The 25,536-nt window shown below is 39.4% G+C and overlaps 1 protein-coding gene across 1 annotated transcript in view; it reads right to left on the bottom strand.

Moving 5' to 3' along the window:
- The window catches only part of WRN (WRN RecQ like helicase), a 2,579,924-nt gene that overhangs the window by 2,460,584 nt on the left and 93,804 nt on the right, over positions 1–25,536 (bottom strand). The window contains 1 exon segment of the mRNA XM_044059154.1: positions 14,772–14,921. Within this exon segment, the coding sequence (XP_043915089.1) occupies positions 14,772–14,921 (150 nt within the window).

The following is a 25,536-nucleotide window of genomic DNA, read 5'->3' as shown; positions in this document are numbered from 1 at the left end:
TCTTTTGGGTTGGGTTGGGATGTGAATAAAGGGAAATTTGTAACTCTCGGATATGATTGACTGTACCCACTTGTCTTGAGTATGGGAAAGCCAGGCTTTTGGGTACAGTGATCACCTTCCCCCGACTGCCTCCGAAGGTGGGCAGCCCCTCAGGGATGCTGAAAGGGTTTGTCAGAGAACATTTCTCTGCTACCCTGGTTTTGCGGACCTCCTCTGCCTCTAGGGCGGCGTCTATTATTATTCCCCCCTCTGCCTCTAGAGGGGAATCGTCCTTGTGCATCAGATGAGACTCCCTGGGATTGTTTGCGGAACCACATCTTTCCTCCCCTTTGACCTTTGGGATAGGGTCTAGAAGGGGTAGAAAAACGGACTCCTACAGCAGAGAGAGTCTTACCTTCTACCTCACACCTGGTCAATGTATCCTTCACCTGTGGACCAAACAAGGATGATCCATCAAAGGGAGAATTGGTGAAGGACGCCTTGAAAGGGTCCGCAAAGTTGCATAGCCGCATCCAGGCGTGACATCGTAAGGCAACACCTGTGCCTGCGGCTCTACTTGCCCCATCTGCTGCATATGAGACCAGCCGCATGGAGGAGTTAACGATGGAATTTAGGGTTGCCAACTGGGAGTTCATTGCGTCTTTGAACCCCTCAGCTGTAGGATCCTTTATCAGTTCACCCATATCCTTGAGTAAATCTCTCTGGAGACGAGTGAAGTGGCATAAGTAGTTCAGCGACCGCATTGAAAAGGTCGCTGATGAGAACATCCGCTTGCCGTACCTGTCCATGGTCCTAGATTCCTTATTAGGAGGATGGACAGGAACCGAAGGATCAGCTAACTCCTTTTTTGTGGCCGCAGCCACCACCATGGCATCAACAGGGACACCTTTGGATAAAAAATCTTTGTCTCTGGGGGCAGTAATAAATTTGGATGGTCTCCTCGGGGTGGGTTCCACTGAGTCAGGAGCCATCCAAGCCTTCCTTGCCACCACTTCCATAAGGGGATCAAAGGGAGGGGACACCCAGGAGGTAGAAGGGCAAGAGCCAAACGCCTCAAGATACACTGACTCATCCTCCGAAGGGTTAAGGGCTGGCCAGTTCCCCCTCTGTTTCAGGATCTCAAGGATGTCAGCAAAGGAGACATCCTCAGAGGGGATCGAGGGAACCTTCGGATTCCTCTAAGTCAGTGTCAGAGGTGATAGACTCAGGGGAGTCAATGTGCTTCCTCTTGCACTGCCTCTTCCTTGGGGGATCTCCTGCAGGGTCAGGAGAGGCCTCAGAAGAGGAGGAAATTCCCAATGGGGAAACTTGAGGAGTTGGCTCTCTGCGGTCTGAGACAAGGGGGTGAGTAGAAATCACCGCAGGCACTGTAGATGGAGGGGCTGAAGGAGCTGACTGTGGGGCAGAACCTGGTTCTAGCACGCTCCGCATGACCTCGAAGGCACCCCTGTCAGGCAAGGCCCGAGGCCCCCGCTCCAAAGAGACAAGGACCTCCCCCGGCACCGACAGGGACGGCTCCGAAGCCGATGGAGCCGAACTCACCAACGCCGAAGCCCCGAGAGGGAGAGTGGGGTCGGACAAGGGTCCGATGCCACTCGCCCCCTCGGAGCCGACGAGGGAAGCCTGGCGCCGAGATCCCTCCAAGGAGGAGAACGGAGCAGACGACGGAGCCGAAATGGAAGGCATCGGATCCGACGCACCGACAGTCATGGCTCCGACAAGCCCTTGCTCCGAACTCAAAGGAGTCGGAGGAGGAATGTATTGGGGAACGGAAATAGCCACTGACTGGTGAGTCGAGCTATGCAGCATTTGGGCCAGTGCCTCGGACTTGAGAAGTCTACTCACTACCCTTTGCAAATCATGGTCGGATAATCTGGAAGACCGTGAGGAATAAGTTTTGTGACTTCGTTCCGAAAGAAGAGGGGATCCTGGCGCCGAATGCACGGATCCGATAGAGGGGGATCTGGACCTCTTTCTAGACTGTGGCTCCGATAAAGGTATCGGAGCCGACGGAGTTTTATCAGCCTCGGCTCCAGCCGGAGCCGAGGTAACAGTATGAGGCTTAGAAACATCGGCTCCAGCCGGAGCCGATGTCGAAGCCGACTTAGTCTTCTCAGCAGTCGACTCTGGAACAGGAGCAGACTGTTTGGAAGTTTTTGAAGGCTTCCCCGACACAGACTGAGTCGGGGGGCCTTCAGGCTTTAATAAGCCCCGCAAGATAAGTTTATTCTTGCATTCCTGCAGGACTCTAGGGCTAAACCCATGACAAATAGCACAAGAGTCCTGCAGGTGCAAAGGCACAAGGCAATACACACAAGAAGTGTGACCGTCTGTCAGAGACATTTTCTGACAGCACGAGCCACACTTCTTGAAGCCTGAGACCTTGTCTTTTGACATAGTAAAAAAGAGAGCCTGACACACACAAACACACTACAGACACTCTCTTTACAAAACTATTAAAATAAATTATTAAGGCTAAAGCCACAAACACACACACACAAGCCCTTACAAAAAGAACTAATTTAGTCAGTAAAGGACTAGGGGAAGGGAAGGGGCCGAAGGCCTAAAGATAAGGGAAAAATGAAAAAGGGGGCTCGACAAACAGGGGTCGATTTATCTAAATTTTTAATTTAAACTAAAAAGTTATGGTATCAAAATTAAAAAAGGGGTTTTAAGAAGTACCTAAAGGTAAAAATGTAACTCACCTGCCTGAGCCAGTAGAAAAGCACCTCGTCAGCTATAGCGGCAAACAAGATCTGAGTAGTTACCGCCTAGCATTGTGGGATCTAGGGGAGCCTCGAGCTACTGGAATTAGCTCTCGAGCTTTAGTATTGGCCGAGTCGGAGCCGAGGATCGGCTCCGAACCCATCCAGCAAGAATGAAGGCGAGATTGACAACTTAACATTTAGTTTTAAGGCGTGTTGTCAATGTATGTAGTATTTAATATGTGCAGTAAAGTAAATACAAAGTATCTTCCCCATTATCAGTCATTATATATTTGAACCATATTTTAATAAAAAGCTTCATAATCTTTTTATTAATTCACAGCTCAAATACATTTACAGTACCCCATTGTGAAGTCGTCTTCGGGATAGCATGGGATGTGTCCACAGACTTTAGAAGATGCATCCCTACACATGTGGAGTGGTGCTGTCCCATAATGTGCCATCCCCAGACTGACATTTCTGAGGGTAAAGTTCAATAATTATATTCAGTGACATGATCATAAAACTTTTTCAAAACTTTTCAATGTGTTTACATTAACTTTTTGGCGTGTTAAGCACCACATGCAATGGTGCAGAGAGAAAAAAAAGTTAGCAAATCACTCTACAGGCAGTTTATTATTGAGATACCAGGCTTTAACATACACTATGTTCTCATGCTTTCTTTTGTAATATTGTGAAAATCTTGTTCGCATGAATGGGTTTATGTTACAAATAAAATAAGGCAAAAAGATGTTTCAGAAAATTTACACAGTAGTACTCTGGGCTAATGGTTAGGGTAGAAATGGCTCCTCAGAGTACTAAGTGCGGTATGGAGAGAGAAATACATCACAGACGTTTGCAGAATAAGCACGCTAGTGCCAGCATATGTAACCAAGGGGATATTTACAACTGCAGGCAGTATAAAGGTATTAAACTCCTGTCACATTGCATGAAAGTACTGGAATGGTGACTGATGGATATACTGAGTAGCAGAAAGTTAGATGGGAGATAAGTTGGTTAGATTCAGATTATAGTGCAGTACAAATGACAGAAATTTGCAAGGATAGTGGAGAAGAAGCTAGAGGTAAAGAAAGACTTCTGGACTACTGGACATTACTAGCTTTGAGAAAGCACATGAGAAGGCCCCAAGAAAACTTATTTGGGCAGTCCTGTGATGGCCTAAAGTCTCAGATACAATGGTAGAAATTAGACCAGGTTGTGTTCAAGAATCCCACAAGGAAAACAGTGCTTGGACTCAAGACAGGGATCCCCACTGGGAGTGGGGGTATGCATCTGCTTTCAGTTTTGAGCCCACTCCTGTTCATACTAGTGATGGGCTACAATAACAGAACAGGTCAGAAAGGGCAGATTAACACAGCTATTATGTAGAAGATGTGGTACTACAAGTAAATTCTGAAAAGGAACTTCAGCAAACAGCAGGGGACTGGAATTCAAAACTGAAAGGCACATGGGATGAAATGGAGTACAGAAGAGACACAGGTCATGGCAGCAAATGGGGAAATCCTAAAAAGTTGAAAACTGAGACACAAGGGAAAATAGTGGAACAGGTAATCAGGTTCATGTAAGGCATATGACTAGAGAAGCGAAGTATGAGTAGACCAAAGCCAGAATTAGAGCTGCTGCAGTCAAGTGGCACAAACTGTAAGGGGCAGTGTGCGACAGATGAATGACTAAAGAAGCTGAAAAGCAAGGCGTACAAAACAGTGGTGTGACCAATGCTTCTACACAACACAAATATTGGTAGTGAATGCAGAGAAGCAGAGGAAAAATGAGGTGGTAGAGATGAAGCCCTACAGGCAGGTAAAAGGGTGCACACTGTAGGACAGAAAGTGAAATGAGGACATCACAGCAGAAGCCAAAGTATCCTCAACTGCAGAACATGCAAAAAGGAATAGATTACGGAGGCTTGGTTACATGTGCAGGAAAGAAATAGATGATTTGGTAAAGCAAATTTGGAACAGACACAAAGAATGCAAGAAAATATAAGAACATCCAACCAAGGGATTGATGGACTGGCTAAGAGAAGACCTACATTTGGGCGTGACTCAAAAAGGGTAGGATGATCCTTCTGGCAGAATTTACTAACAGTACCTCAACAGCTGGAAAAGTGTAAACTTCAGTTTCCCCTTGGGTATAATGTAGGCTGATGCTGAAAAAGCCTATGACACAGTAAAATGGCAGTACTTGCGTGCCATTATTCAATCAGTCTCTATGGTGTCAGTTGTGGCAGTAAAGGTAGGACTCTTCATTTCAGGATCCTTCCCCCTTCACAGCAGAGTAAGGCAAGGGTGTCTGCTGGTCCCTTCTTTTCATACTAACAATCATTGATGGCCTATCCAAAAGAAATGCTCCAGAAATAGAAAAAGGCACTATCTCTTCCCATCAACGTAGTGCAGTCATGTTGTTTGCAGACGATTCAGTGATACTGGATGATCCAGAGAGCTCTACCAGCAGTATGATATATCAATCAGGCTACAGGATTAACTCTACAAAATCTACTTTGCATACTTAATGTGTCAGTGCCCTCCCTTTACGCTAGCAACTATAATGTTACAATCAATCCCCCAAAGTTGCTTATATTTAAGGACTTCTTTTAACTTGTACCCCTTCACAGACAAAATATCTAAATGTGTAAATGAAAAAAAGGATAATAGATTATACTTTGTCTGAATGGGTAGATTGGACACTTTCTTTTGAAATTAAATTTTGTCTCTATCCCAAACTTTCCTACATTTTACAGGGACTACATAAGTATTCCAACACCTATGTTGAGAAAATGGGACAAGAGAAATCTTAAATTTCTTTGGACACTCTGTGCTCCAAAGGATTCTTCCTCCCTGCCTTATAGTGCAATATCAGACTGGGAGCTTTGGGTACACACCTTATTAATAAAAACGCACTATTTCAGAGAGCTATACAACTCTGGCACCTCTCCTTAATAGGTGCAATCTCTACAGACTACCATTCTTCTTGATTTCCAATCTCCAGTGGCCCATACAGTCGGGGTCTAAGAGGAACCCCGGTACTCCTTATTATATGCCATACCCAGAGGAGTATATGACAGGCGTACATCTATAGAAGACTTGCAATATCTAAATACAGTATACAAGGGTATTTTGGATATGTTCAAAAATAAGCCTCCCCTGAGAAATGTATTTACATTACTCTTTCTTACAAGACCCACCCTGTCTTTAAGAGCTTTTGTTCCTCTTTTCTCCTTACATTCTAGTTTCAGAGAGGAATCCTATGCCTTTCAACTCTGCTCCTCAACTGGCCAGATTCATTTCTCTGCCCTTGAGTTCTCCTAACCTCAAAGCCATATTTTCTATAATCAGCTGATCTCCATCTTCAATCAAGCCCATTATTCTCAGCACCCTGCCATGATAATCAAGTCTCCCTTCTGTAATCTTGTTTTAAGCTGGTGGAACAGGGACATAAGCATTAATATGGGTATCTCTACACTCTATGCAGTCCTAATTACCACTCAATTTCATCCACTTGAAGACTAAGATAAACCATTATGAACCCAGAATTCTGAGCGTAGATGGCAGAATTCTTGCTAAAATATTGAGGTTTCACTGGACAATCCCCTACCCCCCATAATGGGGGGTTTTCATGGAAATGCCTGCGTAATGTTTTCCTTACCGCCAATTTAGTTTTTAATTGGGGTTTTTCATCTTTCCCACAATGCTGCAGATGTATACAGGAAGGAACAGTTTTATCCTGGGCTCACATAACATGGGATTGTTCTAAGATTGAACCTTTCTGCTCGGCTTCTTGGCTTTAAGCGGGATGTATTCCCTATCCTTAAAAAAAAGAGAAATGGCAATTATGGGATTTGTGTCTAGCCAGGGTACACCTATATCTTCAAGTCCTCCTTTTAGCAGCCAAGAAGGGAATTGCTCACTACTGGAAAGATAAAGATCCTCCTAGGTTATCTGAGTGTTGGCATAATTTACAAGGGATTTTTCAAGATGAGCTTACTGTAGTTGGGAAAAATCTTGTGCAGACAAGTATCCAAAATCGCTGGACTTGGTACCTTGAACTTTTTGCATCACATTCCTTGTAACCATCTTTTTTCCCCACTTGTTGACTTCCCAAACCTGAGATGCCTAATGTAAGCAGCTGGAGCAAATAAATTTGTAACAGTTAATAGCAACCACCTAATTTTTAGTTGGACCTTAAACAGCTGTTTTAGCAACTTTTAACATTTTCTAGTGCTATTTTCCGTCTTTAATGCTATTTTCTTTCTTTTGAAAAAGGAGGCTGAGTGAATCTCTCATACATTATCGTCCAGACACATTTCTGTGCACTTTAACTTGCTACGATTAAACAAAGTGCTGTTAAACATTAAGTATACATATAATTGTATTTTGAATTGAGTACTTGTGTGCATATTTTCAGATTCAATCAAATGTCACGTGACTTTTTAATGTTCTTGTTACCCTTTTTCGCAAATTGTAAAAATTAAAGAATTAAGAAAAAAGGTAGGAGAGTGGTTCTAAACTGAGAGACATGGCGATAACTGAGATAGCACCCACACCCCAAGTAAAAATATTAAAGGGGACTAGTAACGATGAGTATTCAGAGTCTTCATACTGCTTCTAAAACTGATTAGAAACATACCCATTGGTCATATTCTTACAGTGAGAAACCAGTGTAGTTCAGTATTAAATATTGTTTGAGAGTGGAGTATGTAAAAAAAAAAAAATTTATTAAACACTTATGAAACAGAGACTTTGAAAAGAAGTCTGACTTCGCAATGGATCTGCATTAGTCTGACAGTTTGTTTTTGGGAGAGGGGGAATCTAATCAGCATCATTTACTAAAGCATGCTCAAAGCATAGGAATTACACTTCCAGGAAAGGAAGTAAAAGTAGATCAATTTACATTGTCCACAAATTTTGGGAGTTTGACCTAAATCAGTCAGAATCACTAGACATCCTTGCACTTCCTAATATCTGTCTGAAGTCACTTTAAATGAATTCTCATTCAAGATGGTACATGGGAGGGGTTATACTAACACTGAATCCCATGCGCCTCTGGACTAGTCCTCCATCTGCAGTTAATACATCAGGAGGATCCTTCTACAATGGCGCCCTTAGGTTCTAACAAATTATTCATCAGGGAGTGTTCCTCTACCATAAAACTCATTGCATACCATGTACTTTTATTACTGCACAGGTGAAAATGCTTCCCACTGGAGATTTAAGTGAACGAAGGTAAAGGCCATACCAGCTGACTACCTGATGAAAGGAATTTAGTGGGATGACAGTTCATTCATACATCTATTAATATGATCCAGCAAGGTGTTCGTAGCAACCGGGATATGAACAGGTAACCTTTGCAAGATCCAGAATGTTTGCGAAGTTCTTCTAAGTACATGCTACCAAGTGCAATAGAAAAGTACTACCAGGTTTGTACAGATAATATATTACTGAGTTTGGTACAGTAAACTCTCAGAACCTTAAAGTGATGTGGATAGTGTGTTTTCCTGAGGTATCTCTCTCTATGCTTTAGAAAAGTTATCTACTTCTGTTATTCAAATACATTTACTACAAGAATACACATTTTCTCATTTTTTTTTTTTTTACATAAAAGCATTTAAATCATTCAAACCCTAGTGCTAATTTAAAGAAAAGGCAAAATGTTATGAACTTAAGATAAGCAATTAAGAAGATTTTACTATGCATCTTAACTATATTCACTTTACTCACATAGCACCTCTGTTACACTGCTGGTGCATACAGAAACAAAAATGTAGAGTACCTTGACATACAATAGGTTACAAAATTATCCACAGATTTCCCGTAATGGGCAACAATTAAAATAAGGTGTGAGGCACTACAATATAATGTAAATCTTCTGAGCTGGAAAATACCTTACCAAGTCCCTCCAGTGGTTACAGGGATAAGGCCTTGACTCTGGACGAGGTGATCTGGGTTTGATTAGCGGCTCAGGCAATTTACAGAATGGCAGAAATGGAGGAAATGGTGTTGCCATCCTAGAGGGGAGGATGGTGATGTGGGTGCCTCCTTTAATGATTCCTAGCGGAGGTCAGGGATGTCATATGATGAGAGACATGGTCAAATTATAAGACAGAGCTTGGCTGCTGGGGAGGTGGGGTGATACGTCTCAATGCTCCCATCATTCACTTGCCCCTCGGAAGAAGCCATGAGCACCGAGGGAGACATGGGTAGTCATAAGGAACCCCCTTCCCCATCTGACTTAAAGACAGTGCCCCCTTCCCTCAAGATCTGCTCTGGCCTTGGCAAAAATGAGTAACAGACTGGGAGTGAAATGCAGCAACTGCTAGACCAGGTGACGGAGGTGGGGCACTGAACCCCTCCCCCCCAAAAAAGAAATGAGGTAATATGCCAGTATCACGTTATACTACAAACACGTGTCTTTTTTAACCCTCTTCAGTTAACCTAGATTTCAAAACCATAAAAAAACAGATGACAAGTTTCAAGACCACAGATATATCTACCATTAACTACTGGAACAAGAAAACTCAGATAGTGACACAAGATCAGCAAGTACAGGGTAATAATTCTTTTGCATACGAAAACGTAGAGAGGTCAAATATAGCACTAACTGGTTTCTTGAAGAGATCCCAACTGAGACGATCCCTCCTACACAGAACAAATGAGATGGTTTACAAAGATTATGCAACTACCTGAAAAAACATTGCTGGCAAACAGATGAGGAAAGCCTCAGCTCCATACACATAAGGAATCCCTAAAAAGAAAAAGGGCCTTAATGAATAATGTTTGCTAGAGAATTAATTGAGTCAATCTAACTGTTCTGTGAATACCCAGCACAGCACTCACTCATGTTATGAACAGCTCTTGTTTAGCTCCCATTTTTGTCAGCCATCAGTGAAGCTACCAGATATTTTATTAATGGCCTTAAATATAAAAATGGAATAATGATGGGAAGAGTTCAATATTAGTTGAGAAGCTAAGTATACCTTTCTGGCTCAATCTGCTTTATACGAGTAGGAGTTCACACAACTAGTGTCAACCCAAATAACTGAGCTATGCCCTGGTAAGCACTTTACCCTCAGTTGGTTCTACAGTAATAATTTTTCAAGCTGCTTAACCCCAGCAGTTGAACTTCCTATCTTCACTGCTCTGTCATTTCAATGCACTTTGCCAAAAAACATCTACAAGGTATAATACAGTTAAAAATTCCATCATTCATTAAATACTGGAGGTTAGTCACATGATGTTTCAAAATTTCAGTTGTACCCAAATAAGGACATGACAATTAGTGCTTCAGTACATATTAGCACAGTTATGCAAATAAAAAGACCATATACTAAAGTAGTTATAGCTAAGATAAATAAATGTATATAACCTTGTATGGTGTTATAACTATATATAATAAAAACCTGATAATTCTAGTGACAACACTATAAATATATATATATAGGGATATTAGGAACTGCAAGGAGAATAGTGTGATTGCTATGCACAACATGAATACAGGACCTGAACATATTTTTAAATTTCTGGTTTTACAAATATTGTCCGAGAAATTAAGGTGGGGTAATTTATCTAATGACACAGAAGCTGCTGAGCAGAGATTGATTATTAGATTTAATGCAGACTAGCCCCCAGGGTGAATCAAATGGTGTCACTTAAACCTTTTTTAAAAGCTCGACCTTTGAAACATTGATTCTCTTGAATTTTTAGATTTTTAATTTGTTACAATACATTTTCTATATATTTTTTACATTGTATTTTAGATTGTCTGATTATTTATTTCTATATATATATATATATTAGCATTTTATATAAAATTTTTAATGTATCTATATAAGCTGGATGCACTAGTATTTTTATATATACGTATATATACACACACACACACATATATATATATATATATATATATATATATATATGTGTGTATATAGATTTATAGTGTTGTCGCTAGAATTATCAGGTTTTTATTATATATAGTTATACACCATACAAGGTTATATACATTTCTTATTTATCTTGGCTATAATTCGTTTAGTATATGGTCTTTTTATTTGCATAACTGTGCTAATATGTACTGATGCACTAAATATCATGTCCTTATTGGGTACAACTGAAATTTTGAAACATCATGTGACTAACCTCCAGTATTTAATGAATGATGGGATTTTTAACTGTTGTCTGATGAAGGGGTAGATCCCTGAAAGCGCTTACCACTGTTTTGTAAGGATTTATTCTTTGTTAGTTTGTTTTGATTTTTTCTTTATTTTTGCAATAAATTTCCCAACTGTGGTACTGTCAGTGCTCTTACGTTTGTTGCCTTTCACTTTTCACTAACAGTTTTGTGCTTAGAGAGGATTTTTACTTTTATTTAAGGTATAATACTCACCTACAGAACCATCTCAGACAGAGTCACAGCTCTGATACTGCCTTGCCCCTATGGACTAGGCATACGTCATGCCTCTCAGATTGACTGTAAAATGGTGTTAGAAACTTTATTTTAAGGTAAGTTTTTAAGACAACACTTTCGACAAAACCTATGTTTTTACACAGTGTTTACATGCATCATTCATATGAACATTTTTTGTGTAAAACCTTTCAATATGAATTTTAAGAATCAGCTTTTCAAATGTATGAAGACTAGCACCTGTCAATGTGGTGATATTTTATAAAAACACTTCTATTAAACGTTTGAACCAACACACAATAAATTCCATGAAAAATACAACCAACTAATCAGAGGAACTTTCCAAAATACAACATACCACAAAGAAAGCATTTGTTAGTTTATTTTTTACTTATCCTTTGTTGACCAGGTTAGTCCCACTAGGCTACTGGCCTCTTTTCAGGCAAGACCCTAGGTGACAGTTATACTACTAGAGGAAATCTGGCCAGGGCATTGAGGAACGTCTCTTAATCTTTTCAATAGACGCTGTGGGATTATTTACACCCACCTGAGCTACCACGAAATCAAGCACATGGGACCTCAGTTTAACAAGTCATCTGAAATTGTAGTTTCACAAAAACTACAAAAAACATGCAATTACAAAGCATACTAACAGTATGTCAAAGCTGTTTACTACACAGCATAATGTAAAGCTGAGGCACTTTTGAATTACTAAACAATAAGACAATATATAAAGTTTCAATGAAAGCTAAAGAAACGCACACAGGCAGTTTAAGGATTTAAAAATCATAGATTACTCCACAAATTTGTGAATTTCTGTGATATTCTAAAAAATTTAGGAGAAAACTAAATGCCCTGAAAAAAAAATTAATAGATGACATTGTGAGCAGCAGCCCATTTGAACCTAATCATAAAATAATTTATACACTTAGAACTATACCACATACAAAGTTCTACCTATAGTTTCTCTCAACCCATCATCGCTTACCAAAATGTATTGCTCCATTTCACTTAATTTCATGTGTCTGTTCCACTTACACTATGCAACAATGGTATAACTTCACCCTTCCTGTTACCAGGATTCCTATTAAAAATATATATATATATAATATATACACACACACACATCACAAGCCAAGCGGGCTCCAAAGAGATACCCCCCCCCCAAAATACAACCAGATGATCCACAACCAATAAGTGACACAAGTTACAGGAGGAGCCAGGGGAGATGTTGAGCAGCCAAACGCAATTCATGCTTTCTGGGGGGAAGGGAGGTGATCAGGCACACTGAAATGTTGATATCCAACATAAAAGTGGGTGTCCAGCATGAGGCTTATGGGCCAAAGTTGAGCTTACTCTGCTAAACCAAGCTTGTGCAGTAGCCCTATGTGAGATGGAAGTGTGAGAGTATCCATATAGGATGGAAGAAGGTTTAACAGGCAGTTATGCATGTGGGTATGCATGTCAAGCCAGAGGAGTGGGAAGTTACAGTGAAGTCCTACAGTAGTAAAACCATAACTCCTGTAATGATAGGAGGTATTGCCAGCCATGCCAGAAGTAGGGCAGTGGATGTATGACTTCAGCAAACACAGCTAGCTGGAATTTTGTAAATAAATTATACGTCATTTGTATATCAAACTGACTTGTACACATCCTTGTGCTGAAAATGTATTTTTGAGGTTTGCTTGTGTTAAAATATATCACAAGTGCACCCTACTGGAATGAAAAGAAATATACATTTATTATTGTAACTGAATTAAATGCATATGTTTTAATACAGGACACTGGGACAAGCAAAGGTTAACCAGCTAGGTTACTTTAAGAAAAATAAGGAAAATGTAAATAAGCTGTTAAACCATTAAAACGGCACCCCCAAGTGCTGAATGAGACCGGAGATGGTGGGTATGAACGAAGCTTTTGTCCATTAGCAAAGTAAAATGAGGGAAAGCCACAGGTACTACCATAAACATTTAGATGTGTATTGTAGTCATCTATGGTAAATTCCTGTCTCAGCTTCAAAGGGGGGGTACTGTGAGAACCTAGAGTCAGGTGACCAGATGAGGTCATTCTGCAAGCCATCTTGGATATTATATTTTACAGGAAGTAATCTCAGAGTATGGATATTCTGTTTTGGGGAACATGACTAGAAAGACTGCGCACGTATTTCACTCTGTCTTGCTCTATCAAGTTATTACGGAATAGTAATTCTCAGACTCATCGGGAATATAATGAAGCTTACTTTAGAGATTGTTTTTCTCTATTTGCATGAGTCTGTCCATCAATATTACTTTCAATATTTCCTGTGATGTGAACTCTGGGGTTTACTGTTAATATATATTCAGTAATTTCATGCTCTTATTATTTATTAAATATATTTAAACTTTTATTGCGGATGATCCTTGTAGAATGTATTTAACCTTTGAGAGTGCTTATATTTATTTGGTGACACTCTGTGGGCCACTCCAGAAGGCTTAGCCATCTTGGTCAACTACTACCATTTGTATTATTATTATAATTACGCAGTACAATTGAATGCCCCTTGTTAAGGGCCTTAGAATAGCTGATTGTGGACTGCCTCATGGCAGTGATAACCACCTTATACTCTGGGCAGAAGGAGACACAGCAGGTACATCTGTGCCAGCCTTTCCAAGGTGTCTGTGTGTAGCTACTTAAAGCAGGGACACAAAGCACTGGTCTCTCAGAGAGGGTGCTGCAGGACTTGGCTTGGACACTCTGCTGAGAACCTAACCCTACAGCTATACCAGTGGGGAGTCTTACTGGGGGACCTGGAGGGAGACAAATACAGATCCAGACCCCGGGCTGAGGGTATTCTCTGTGTGCTCTTAAGGGAAACTGTGCTTGATGCAGAGAGGTCTGCATCTGGAAATACTGAGTGGATCCATTTGTATTCCAAGTGCACATTCCTCTCCAGTATCAGTGGTGAGGATTCAGGCTCCTTGACTACTGTCTCAACATGGGGACGTCACACCTCCCATGGATGACAGCTAGTTCAAGTCTTGCGACCTCAACCTGGGCAAAAGTTACAAATGAAAGTGCAGAAGGTCTGCACTGGGGGGGGGGGTGCCTCAAGGTCTTAGGAATCTGGAAGGACCAGCAGAATAATCATATTCCAACTTTCAACATCTGAAGCGGACTCTGCAGCCCTTTAGCCTTGTTACACACTCCAACTGATTCCATTACAAAACTCACCAATTTCTATTTTAGTGTGCTCCTCTGATATACCCTTATGGCTCTGTACATTATATTCTGCAAAGCCATGACACACCATCTGCCAATATTTTACTACATGTGGTTCAACATAAAAAAGGATTTTGCACGGCAGCATATTTCACTCATGGCAACAGGTCTCCCAAGTTCACTATTGCTTTCATGTTAGCAGCTTACGACTACGTATCTGGGACCCCATACCTAAATGCACAAGGGAAGACAGCAGGATAAAGCCTTCTCCACCCACCAAGACTGTCCCCTCTAGTATAAAAGAGTCTTGCGGAACAGAGATCACCAGCAACAGAGGTGGATGACCTGCTACTGCACCAGCAAGCCAGCTACTTTTGTGACATTTAATATACTACTACTACAATTTGTTAGCATTTGTTCCAGCTTAAGAAAAAACTACTATGTACTTACATAGGCATCTGTGGCTGCATATATCTGCTGGTCCTCACTGAGCGGAAATACAGACCAATCACTACAACGTACAGACTGATCTTTTACAAGCTGTTTGCCAAGTAGGTGTTTCACCAGACCATTCAAGTTCCACTTCTCAAAACAGTTGAGCTAAACATAAAATGAAAGTGTATAAGTATTCATTCTACAGACATTTCTATACATAATACATGTTCAGAGCTCCTGTAATTCCACTGAAAATTTATCCTGTAACAGAAGGCAACAGTTGATCATTACTTGTCTTAACATATTAACAAAGACAAATTGTAACATACTGATAATAGAACCAAGCTGCTCTCCTCCAAAAAAAAGGAAGCCAAACTGGTGGTCCCCTGCTATAAACAAACTATACAACAGAAGGAAGAAACGGTTGCAGAAGAGGAAAATCCCAGGATACAAAAAAACTCCCTCACCAGCCTCAGTAAGTAGCTGAGATCCCTCATAAAATCCTCAAAAGCTAGTTACGAAAATAAAATTGCCAAAGATTCCAAAGACAACAAGGCATTCTATAGTTATGTCAAGAATCTAAATGGCAATGCTCAGATCTGCTCTGAACTTCAGCAGGATGGCATTAAATATACTGATCCTAAGGATATTGCCAATATTCTGGCAGATCGATTTAGTGCCAACTTCACCCCCCCTCACCCCCTAAAAGGCCCATCTCAATACCAAAGATTGCCAAATTCCGGTAATCACGGCCACACAGGTAGAAACTGCACTCTCCAAAGCTAAGAATACAGAATCCAAGGGACCAGATGACATCCCAGGCTGTGTACTACATGAACTACAAAATGAACTGGCACCTCACCTAAGCGTCCATGTTTAATCATAGCCTCACCTCAGGTTTCATGCCCACTGAGTGGCACACAGCTACAGTTATCCCACTCCACAAGGGGGGGATCCACCTTGGATCCCGGGAACTACCGTCCCATCAGTCTGACGAGCCTGATCTGCAAGGGCATGGAACGCATTATCATGGAACTTATAAACAAAGACATTGGCAACCTTCAAACACTGGACCCAACCCAGTTTGGGTTTGTGAAGGGCCAATCTTGTCTCCTGAACCTGATTGACTTCTTCGAATCAGTCTCCAGAGCTGTGGACGAGGGTAAGGCAGTACACACAGCCTATCTGGACCTCGCCAAGCCCTTCAACACCATCCCCCACTCTGGAATCATAGATAAACTTACTAAGCTGGGCATAAATCCCTACATTACTCGATGGGTTGCCAACTGGCTTACTGACAGAACCCAGACTGTAAAAGTAGCAGACTCCAAATCTAGCTCCAGACAAGTAGAGTATCTCAGGGTTCAGTCCTGGGACCACTCTTGTTTGTCATCTACTTCTCTGAAGTACAGGCCAACACGAAGGGATTCTGGCTAACAAAGTTCGCAGATGACTGCAAAGCGGGAGCCATTATTGAATCCCCAAATGATGTGGATATTCTACAAAAGGGCCTTAGAGAAACATATGCCTGGTGCCAGAGCCATGGGCTCAAGCTTAATGCCAAGAAATGTATAGTTATCCCCTTTGGAATAAAACATGTACCCATGAATTACCACATAGGTGGCAGTACACTAAACATCAAAAGTGTGATGAGAGACTTAGGGACACAGATGGACAATGGTCTCACTTTCGATAACCACATCACCACAACAGTCAGGAAATCCTATTATGTGGCACACCATCACTAAGGGCTTTAAAGGAGGTCAATGTCCCACTGTGCTCATCCCTTATTAGACCCATTACAGAGTATAATGCCCAGTTTGGTATGTACCTCACAAGACATCTTTAACAGTTGGAAAGGCCACAGAAATACCTCACTAAAAGAATCACAGGCCTAAAGCAGATGCCATATGCTGACCTTCTAAAAAAAAATCCAGCTATACTCTGTGGCATATCGTCTACTCAGAGGCGATCTCTGCTTAACATACGAGGCCATGTTAAACCCTGAGCTGTTGGACACTCTCCACTTACAGAAATCCCAATCCTTCAGAGCCACATGCTCCAGGGATCAAAACCTTGTCATCACAATGAACAAAACATGCTGGAGAGAAAGGTTCCTGACCCAGAGACTCCCCATACTCTAGAATAGACTGCCCATACATGTCAAGCAGAGCGCCTCCTTGGCCCTCTTCAAAAGGAACCTTGATGATTGGATGGGAGGTAGGAAATTCACCCCAGGGATCATGTCAGTCGCCCTGCTAGACAGGGGTCCAGAGAAGTAAATATTGTGGGAAGAAATATCCAGGAAATTGTTATGGCTAGGCTTGTATAGGCCCTAGGGCCGATAACCTAGTACCGCTATTAGAATGTGGTTCATGGACACAGAATTCCCATACTCCCCCATCACTACTTGGCAGAGGGGAAAGGAGTGGGCTTTTTCTTGCTTTTTGACGCACAAGACCACAACCATGTCATCAGTGTGTATGGCTATCTCACTCAAGGGGGGGAGGTGGAGTGTCTTCAAATATCTGCAGGGTCAGTAGAGCCACCCTCTTCTCAAGGATGTGTGACAGTCAGCCTTCTTCTGTAAACAAACATTCTGTATACTCCTGACAATGCCCCCTTCCCACCCATGGCAGAGATGTCCATGCTGACAGCAAATGTATTTGTCATTCACACATCCTTGAAATATTACTAGCTAATCCATTGCCTGTATCAATTGATGCCACAGAGTTCCCAAGGTCCACTGTATCAAAGTCATGTAGAACACAGCATATGGAGTGATCAAAATAGGTATCACTGTAAGTCCTTATACCCTAAAGCAGTCTGAGGCTGAAACTGGCCATATCAGAATAATATGAAGTAATGCTTTTGAGATGCAATCCTGTCCACCAAAAAAATGTCCTGTCTATTGTGCAACTAATAAAAGTAAAGCTTTATGCAAGCTCAGGAGACTTTGCAGTGTTCAATGAGACTCCCAAGGGACTGGAAAGGCCCAGAAGAGACTCTTTGGTTAGCAGCAGACTGATTCTTGTTAGGAAGGCCAGGAACCAGTCACCTAGGTAAGGGAAGACCTTCACTACCCACCTGCAGCCCCTGGTTAGCCATGATTATGGATATGCATTTGGTAACAGACTTAAGGGCTGCACTGGGTCCAAAGAAATGTGTCCTGAACTTAAATTGTCTCCGTATGCAGAACTGTAGAAACCTCTTGGACTCCATTGCGATTATGTGGAGACACACATCTTGGACATAAGACATATCTAGTCTTCTCCTGACAGGCAAGGAAGAATTAACTAAACCTTGATCAAGTGACAGAATTATTTTGAAATTAATTGATTTAGAAGATTGAGATCAAGAACAGACCACAGGTCTTGGCTTTCTTTGGTACCAAAAATAAACTGGAGTAAATGTTACAGCATTTCTGACCCGGTTGTGAATGCTTATGTTTGGTAAAAATGAAAAAAAAAAAAAAAACTTTCTATCCTGCACTCCTCTGAAAGGGTGGGACATCCAGGACAGGAGAAGAATGGTGTTGACAAAGGGTGACAAATAGAACTGTACAACTTCTGGATGTTATCCTCCTCAACCATCTATCCCACATAATGGCCATTAATGTGCTTTACTGACTACCTCCAGAGTGGGAGACACTGGTAAATCTTCAGGGGTTGGTCTGCTGCCCATCAGAAAGTAGGCCACAGAACCCTGTTGTTACGGACACTGGTTCGGTGGCCATTCTGGAAGATGCCATGGCACCATCACTATCTGCCAGATATTCTATTGCTGTGTTGGTGCTGGCCATGCCTGAAAATTAGCTAAGTTGGTCTCTGATCAGACCTAGAAATCTGACGTGGGGAGATTGATTTTTTTTAAACTAAAAACAGACACTTTCTCGTCTTCCTTTTCCATATTCTCCAGATGTGTCTTAGAAAGTACTCTGTCATCAAAGGAATTTATTCAAAAACAGGTACCAACAAAAAATACTAAACTGGAAAACTAAAAAAACAAGGCAAAACTAAGGCTAGAATAGAACCTGTGAACACTTTTCATTAGCGCTTTCATTCTCTTTAATGTTTCAACAAGAATTTCATCAGAAGTTTGTGAAACACACACACACACACCCTTAAAAAGACATTCAAATAATGCGATAAAGACAACCAATGCAAAGACTCTAAAATCGTAATACTATTGGTTACTAGTCTTTCATGCTCTAACATGCATGCAGTAAAGTTTGGTTAAGCAGTGTTACTTGTTAGCAATTGATTTGTAACTAAAATACTGTAAAAATTTCATCTTCAAATCCTTTGTCTTAGTAAAAAAACACGATATTAATTGATTCATTTAAACCCAGGCAGTTTATCGGCATTCAGCCTATCTGCCAGAGTGTGTCTTTACAATCTAGTAATGTCCTAATGTCACGATTGATATTAATGAATTAATATCAAGTGTTTTTTTTTAACTAAGACAAAGGATTTGAAGGTGAAATTTTACAGTATTTTAGTTACCACAATGTTTACATTTACTTCCCAAAATAAATAAAGATAATCAGTCACCACCGGGCAGGCCAGTTGTATCTGGGAGTGAGTGGTTCTTTGACTGAACCATTATCTGCATGTTTGACTGCTTATCTTAAGCTCCTACTTAGAGGTGTGAGAGCTAGAATTCAAGATACTACTCAGTTTCTTATTATTTCGGACTCCCAGCTTGAACCTGGATGGATTGTGTGTACCCTAGACGTTAAATCACTGTATACTAGTATACCACATTGGGCTGGTTTAGCTGCACTGCAGTACTGGCTTGAATGCATCCCGCTGTACAGTCCTGGTTTTAATACATTTCTCAGTTGTGTCGCTGAACACGTCCTGACCAAAAATTATTTTAATAAGTGCTATTTACAACTAAAAGGCACTGCAATGGGTGCATATTTTGCACCCATTTATGTAGATTTGTTCATGGGTTACCTGGAACAACAGATTATTTATGATCATAATCATAATGTGTTTTTGGATGAAACTGATATTTGGAGAAGATATCTTGATGACTGCTGGCTAGTTTGGAGAGCAGACTCAGGGTATCTTCAGGAATCTGTACAGCACCTCAACGAAAATAAGTGGGGTATACAATTTACAGTTCATTATGATGCAAATTGTATTTCATTTCTTGATGTTGAAATACGTTGTCAATATGATAGAACTTTGGCTAGTAATGTTTACAGACAACAACCAAGTTCCAGTGGTTTATTACATGCTTCAAGCTGGATTACCTCAGTGTCATCCCAAACACATCTCACACAATATTCCCAAATCTCAGTTTCTAAGGATATGTCAAATTTGCTCTACGGAGCATTCTTTTGAATCACAACAAGATCTTATTACCAGATTTTGTAACAGAGGTTACTGCAAAAGTCAAGTTATCCAGACCAGTAATTTAGTTTGTACTTACAATAGACATGATTTATTACAATACAAACATAATAGAGAGAATCAAGATATTATTAGATTGAACACGACTTATGGGTGTAATACCCACAAGTTCATAAAATTGATTCAGAAACACTAGGACATTTTAATGACTGAAGAACATCTAAAATGTTGGGTCCTAAGTGTCGTTTTTTCCTATAGAAGAGGAAAGGCACTGGGTGGGTTTTTCAACCATTATAAATAAAAATCACCACATTTTTACTCATCTCAAGATATAGTAGAAGGTGGTGTCTTATCAGGTTGTGTTCCTTGTGGTCATTGTTCTTTCTGTAAAGATGTTACCAAAACTAAAGAATTTACCAGCAAAAATACTCCAAAAATGTTTCATATCAATATTTTTGCCAACTGTAGTTCTGATTGGATCAGATATTGTGCAACATTGTACTTGTTTGGCCTTGCATGTAGGTCAAACCTCTCGGCCACTTAGACTTCGTATAGCTAAACATCTGAGCAACATCAGGAATAAACATCCTACTAATGGTTTATGCAAGCATACTTTACAACATCCCACAGCATGTTTTAAATTTACTATTATTGATAAAATAAAGGGCAATAGAAATACGAAAGCTGGATGGCATGACATCTTAAATAAAAAGGAATGAATTTGGATTATCAAATTAGGTGGAAGTTTCTCACCTGGACTGAATGAACATCTTTAAATAATTTGTTTTGACAATTACGGGTTGGTCGGATATAATCATATATATTTACCATATATTAGTATGTGGTATGTTAGAATTAGATTCATTATGTTTTTTCACTTGGACTGGATGAGGATTAATTAAACACTTATGAGATGGGCAGATATAATAGATGCATGAGCTACAAAATGTTGATGAACTGTTAATATGTATAAACACACTGAAAAAGACTGATAGCTGAAACCAGTATGTTGCCTTTTTAATGGCTACATCCAATAAATAACGAGTAACGTAAAAAATACTATTACCGTCCCACGGAGGAATATAATGTGACTGCTGGTAAAACAGAAATAAGTCCCAATAAGCAAGATAACAATAGCAGTCAACAGATATGGCACCACTTAACCACGAACATAAAAGTATAAGAAATGTTTTATTATGTACGGTAAACGTTTTCACTGAACAGCTTCATCAGACCATGCAACAAACTACTGCAAAGCATTTAAAAACTTGAAAAATCCAATCAAAAGTTTCATATGAAAATGACCATCACAGTAAATCGCTACATAATAGTAAAGCACCAAGTTAATATACATGACAAACCTAAATAAGCCTAAAAATGTTTTATTTAATTAATAACTATTCAGTTTACAACAAATCAAAACTGGAACATATCACCAGCTTGTATTTCAGTTTCTAAAATTCTCAATATAAAAATGCACATAAACAATCCTATACAAGACTTAGCGTTAGTCATTACAATAAATGCAGAAAGTAAAAGATCGTTCTATGTGCACCTCTTTTTAGGTATATACAAATCTGCATCAAAATAGCCGTAACAGCAGCTTTAGCTTTTTTTCAAGTGTGTAGAAAAATATGACTAGTTATCTGAGAGCAAGAATAAATAAGCATCATAGAGATAATCAAAACAGCACTATCCAGATAAATGATGCATAGCAAAATCAATCTATAAACAAATTGGATATGAGGATCATAAAAAATTGTTCAATTTTAGAACAAGTGCATATCTGTGCATGTCTGAAGTAAATGAATCACTAGGCTTCAACAGATATATTGTACATCCTATAAAAATATATAAAACAAATACATATATTCGAACATATCAATGATGAACTCATTATTTCATACACAGGCTCAGCTCACTAAAAGCTAATTTTGACATAACGATGTAAAGGGATACTGAAGTACCACTAAGTGCTAAAGTAACATTCTTGTACCTGTTGGTTCAGGATATTTATGCCAACATTCTTTTAGTATGTTTCACTCAGTAGGTATTTGTTATAATATCAATATGATCTGTGCATAAGCACAAGGGTCTGTGATAAACACAATGTGGTTTATTAAGAGATTTTACACCCTTGATCGTTGCTTTTGTGTGCTATTGTTTTGTTAACTGACACTTATTCTTAGTAACCCTTTACATCTGCAAATGCCAACTCCTGATGGACGAGTGGAAATTTCACTCCAAATGAATCAAAATCAGTGGCTCCCCTGTAAGAAACAGAACTGAAGCTTCTAGGAAGCTTTGTAATTTTCTACTGGATAGAGTCACCAATACAAGAACAAAGTTCTGTCAGAATGAGGGAAGTTTGCAAGATAACAGTTAATGTGTTGGGGGGAAAAAACAGTTCACTCCAATCTGAAAAGAACAGCACTGCAGGAATGGGACTTGACATGCATATAACCAGGAGCAAACTCGAGGGTTTCTGATGGAACTGCCATTGCTTGGTGGTGGAATTGGCTGTGGTCGAGAGGAAACTTTGTGCAGCACTGGCCTAATGGTGCCACCCTAAGAAACAATGATTGATAATGGGAGGTTTTTCAGAGGTTCTCAGTAATAATTTTTTGGCTGGCAACATGACAGATGATCACAGTTTTTTTTTTTTAATACCCTTACTGAATTACCACTTGTGACATAGGCAAACTTACATTCACACAACAGTAATCAAACCATATAACAAGTTCACATTGACAAATGTTATACATCACACATGTAATCACATAATCAAAGCAATGTTACATAAATTGTTCAATTCCTACCATCTCAAACTTCATTCCTCTTCAAAAAGATTTTTCTGCATAAATTGTTCCCACAATTTCCATTTTTTCTATGTAATTTACTTCTACCCTTTTCTAAAGATCAAATTTCCTGTTTATCTACAATATTCACTACTTCAAGTATAGTTGGTTTCGATTTTGATTTCCATTTTCTAGTAACTGCTTTTTGGCAGCCATCAGAATTAAACTCAACAAGACCTTACTATGTTTAGGGAATTCAGATCCTGTATCCCAGCTCATATAAATCACTTCCTTAGTTACACTCATTTACCCAGTATTCCTGACAGAGAACTCTGTAGGAAATTTTTAGAGGCTTTCAACTCATTACACTCCGAGAAGATTTATGCCAGGTGCCTCTCTTTCCCATTGCACCTCCAACATTTGCTATCTACCTGAGGAAAATTTTATTTGGTGTTTGCCTGGGATATAAAGGCATCTATGCAAACACTTTTCAGAGAAAATTTATAAATCTTCTAGATTTTGATGCATATTTGGAAGACAAACATATGTCCTCCAATTGTTTCTTTGTAAATTGCACATCTTATATCTCTCTTCCCAATCTTTTCTGACCTCTTCTGACTGATTCTTATTGTCATCTTGCAACACTGTATACACCCTACTAAGTATCCCCTTTTAACAGCAGTTTCTGTTCTAGATTTGATTAAAAACTTTCATTTAGAATTCCTCTATCCCTTCCTCTTTGCTTATACTTTGATATAAATCCCTGATAGCAAAGATGATCGCTACCCTGCAATCCAAATGTCTTTTTGACCTATTCCTATTCTATTACATTTCTCCATCTAAATTATTTGTTCCCAATACCTCAGTTCCTTTGCCAGCTTCCTGCAGTACAATTCCAGCCCCCTCTTGTCCATTCTCTGTACAGCTATTTGCAGTTATCCCACATCAGCAGTCTCTCTCTATTACATTCCTTGATGGCTTAGTTCTTAGTATACTGTTACTTTATGAACAGAATATTCTGTACAAATGCTATTCTCCTTAAGGATCTGCATCCAAAACCCCATTCTTTCCTTCATCATCATCCCTTTCTACTTTGAATTGTCGTTTTCTGTTTGTGTTATGTACACCAGCCTTAAATGGGTAGCTCAAATATTAAACCAAGCAAAAGAGTGCTAAGGAAAAAAGCTGATACTCGAACGAGATATATATAGTTCCTTTATTCAATCCACACCATGCAGAGAATACACTCCATAAACGCCTTTACACACCAAATTCGCATTTTCTTCTCTATAGATAAGACTTCACCAGATGACCAGTGTTTAAAACAATTAATCATTTATACTTCAATTCATTGATGAAGAACCAATGAAATTACATAAATACATTTAAAAAAAAAAACAATGAATATTTAGTCAAAGCTCATGAATATTTAAAACTTCCTCTAAAACTACCTTAAAATAAAATATACATTCCCATAGAATGTTATACCTTCAATAAATAGATCTCAATAAATATAAATGTTGATCAAATTATTTTCCATTAAAAATTATTTAACAAATATGTATATGTATAAATATAAGTTAAAAATATATATAACTGATTATTTTACATAGCTTTGTAAGCTGTGCAAAAAGAACAAGGGAACAGTGCCATCTCCTGGCTAAACATGTTATTACATTCCAAGTCTTTCAAAGTTTGGCAGATCTTAATTTCAAAAGTGGCAATATTGAAAATCATTTAAACCAGGAAAATTTCCTGCTTCAAGGGTGACTTGCCACCATAATTCTCTAAATTCTATCTTCTATTCCCAAGGGCCTCCCCTAATGTCATTTTTAATTTGTTCCAGCACAAGTAAAGATAATTTAGGTTTAGTGCATACCTTGGAATGTTTAAACAAAGCACTAGTTTCCTTGCCAACTGCCATATCATAAATATGTTCATAGATCATTCTTTTCAACACTCTTTCTGTTTTCTCCACATAGAAGGAACTACCAACTAGGCAGATGGACAAATAAACTATTCCTTTTGTTTCACAGTTAAAGTAATCAGTGCTATTAATTCATTTTTCCTACTCTCTAAATAAAACTTATCCGTATTCATGATACAAGTACATTGGGAACAGTGTCCACATTTATATGTACCTAACCTTTTTCTGTTAGTGTTAGACTTCCTATTCTTATTTTCCAAAATATTTCTTATACTCTGCGAATTTTTATATACCACCTTAAGTGGAAAACCAGAAATACCATCTAAGTCATAAGGGGCACAAATCTGTCCCATTCTTTTTGAAAAATTCTTCTTGTGTTGTCATTCAAGGTATTGTATTCCAAGATCATTGCTTGTTGATAGTTGTTACTAATATTTACTTCAATATTTTCCATGTGTCCGTCTCCTTCCTCATTATCTTTCATATACCCCTGGATAGGCTTAAATCTGCCTTTTCTTCCTTCATCAACCTCAGATCTAATGTTCTTAATAAATTCCAGGGGGTAACCACTTTCAATGAACATTTCTTCCAGCAAATTACACTCTAGTAAAAACATCTGCATCAAGGCTGGTCATGCGGCATCCCCTTACAAATTGTCCCTTAATTATATTTTTCTTACAATGTAGGTGGTG

Source organism: Protopterus annectens, chromosome 17.part0, assembly GCF_019279795.1.
Source record: "Protopterus annectens isolate FY-2018-M chromosome 17.part0, PAN1.0, whole genome shotgun sequence".
NCBI classification, from domain to species: Eukaryota; Metazoa; Chordata; order Ceratodontiformes; family Protopteridae; genus Protopterus; species Protopterus annectens.
This window is presented reverse-complemented; position numbering and strand designations above follow the sequence as displayed.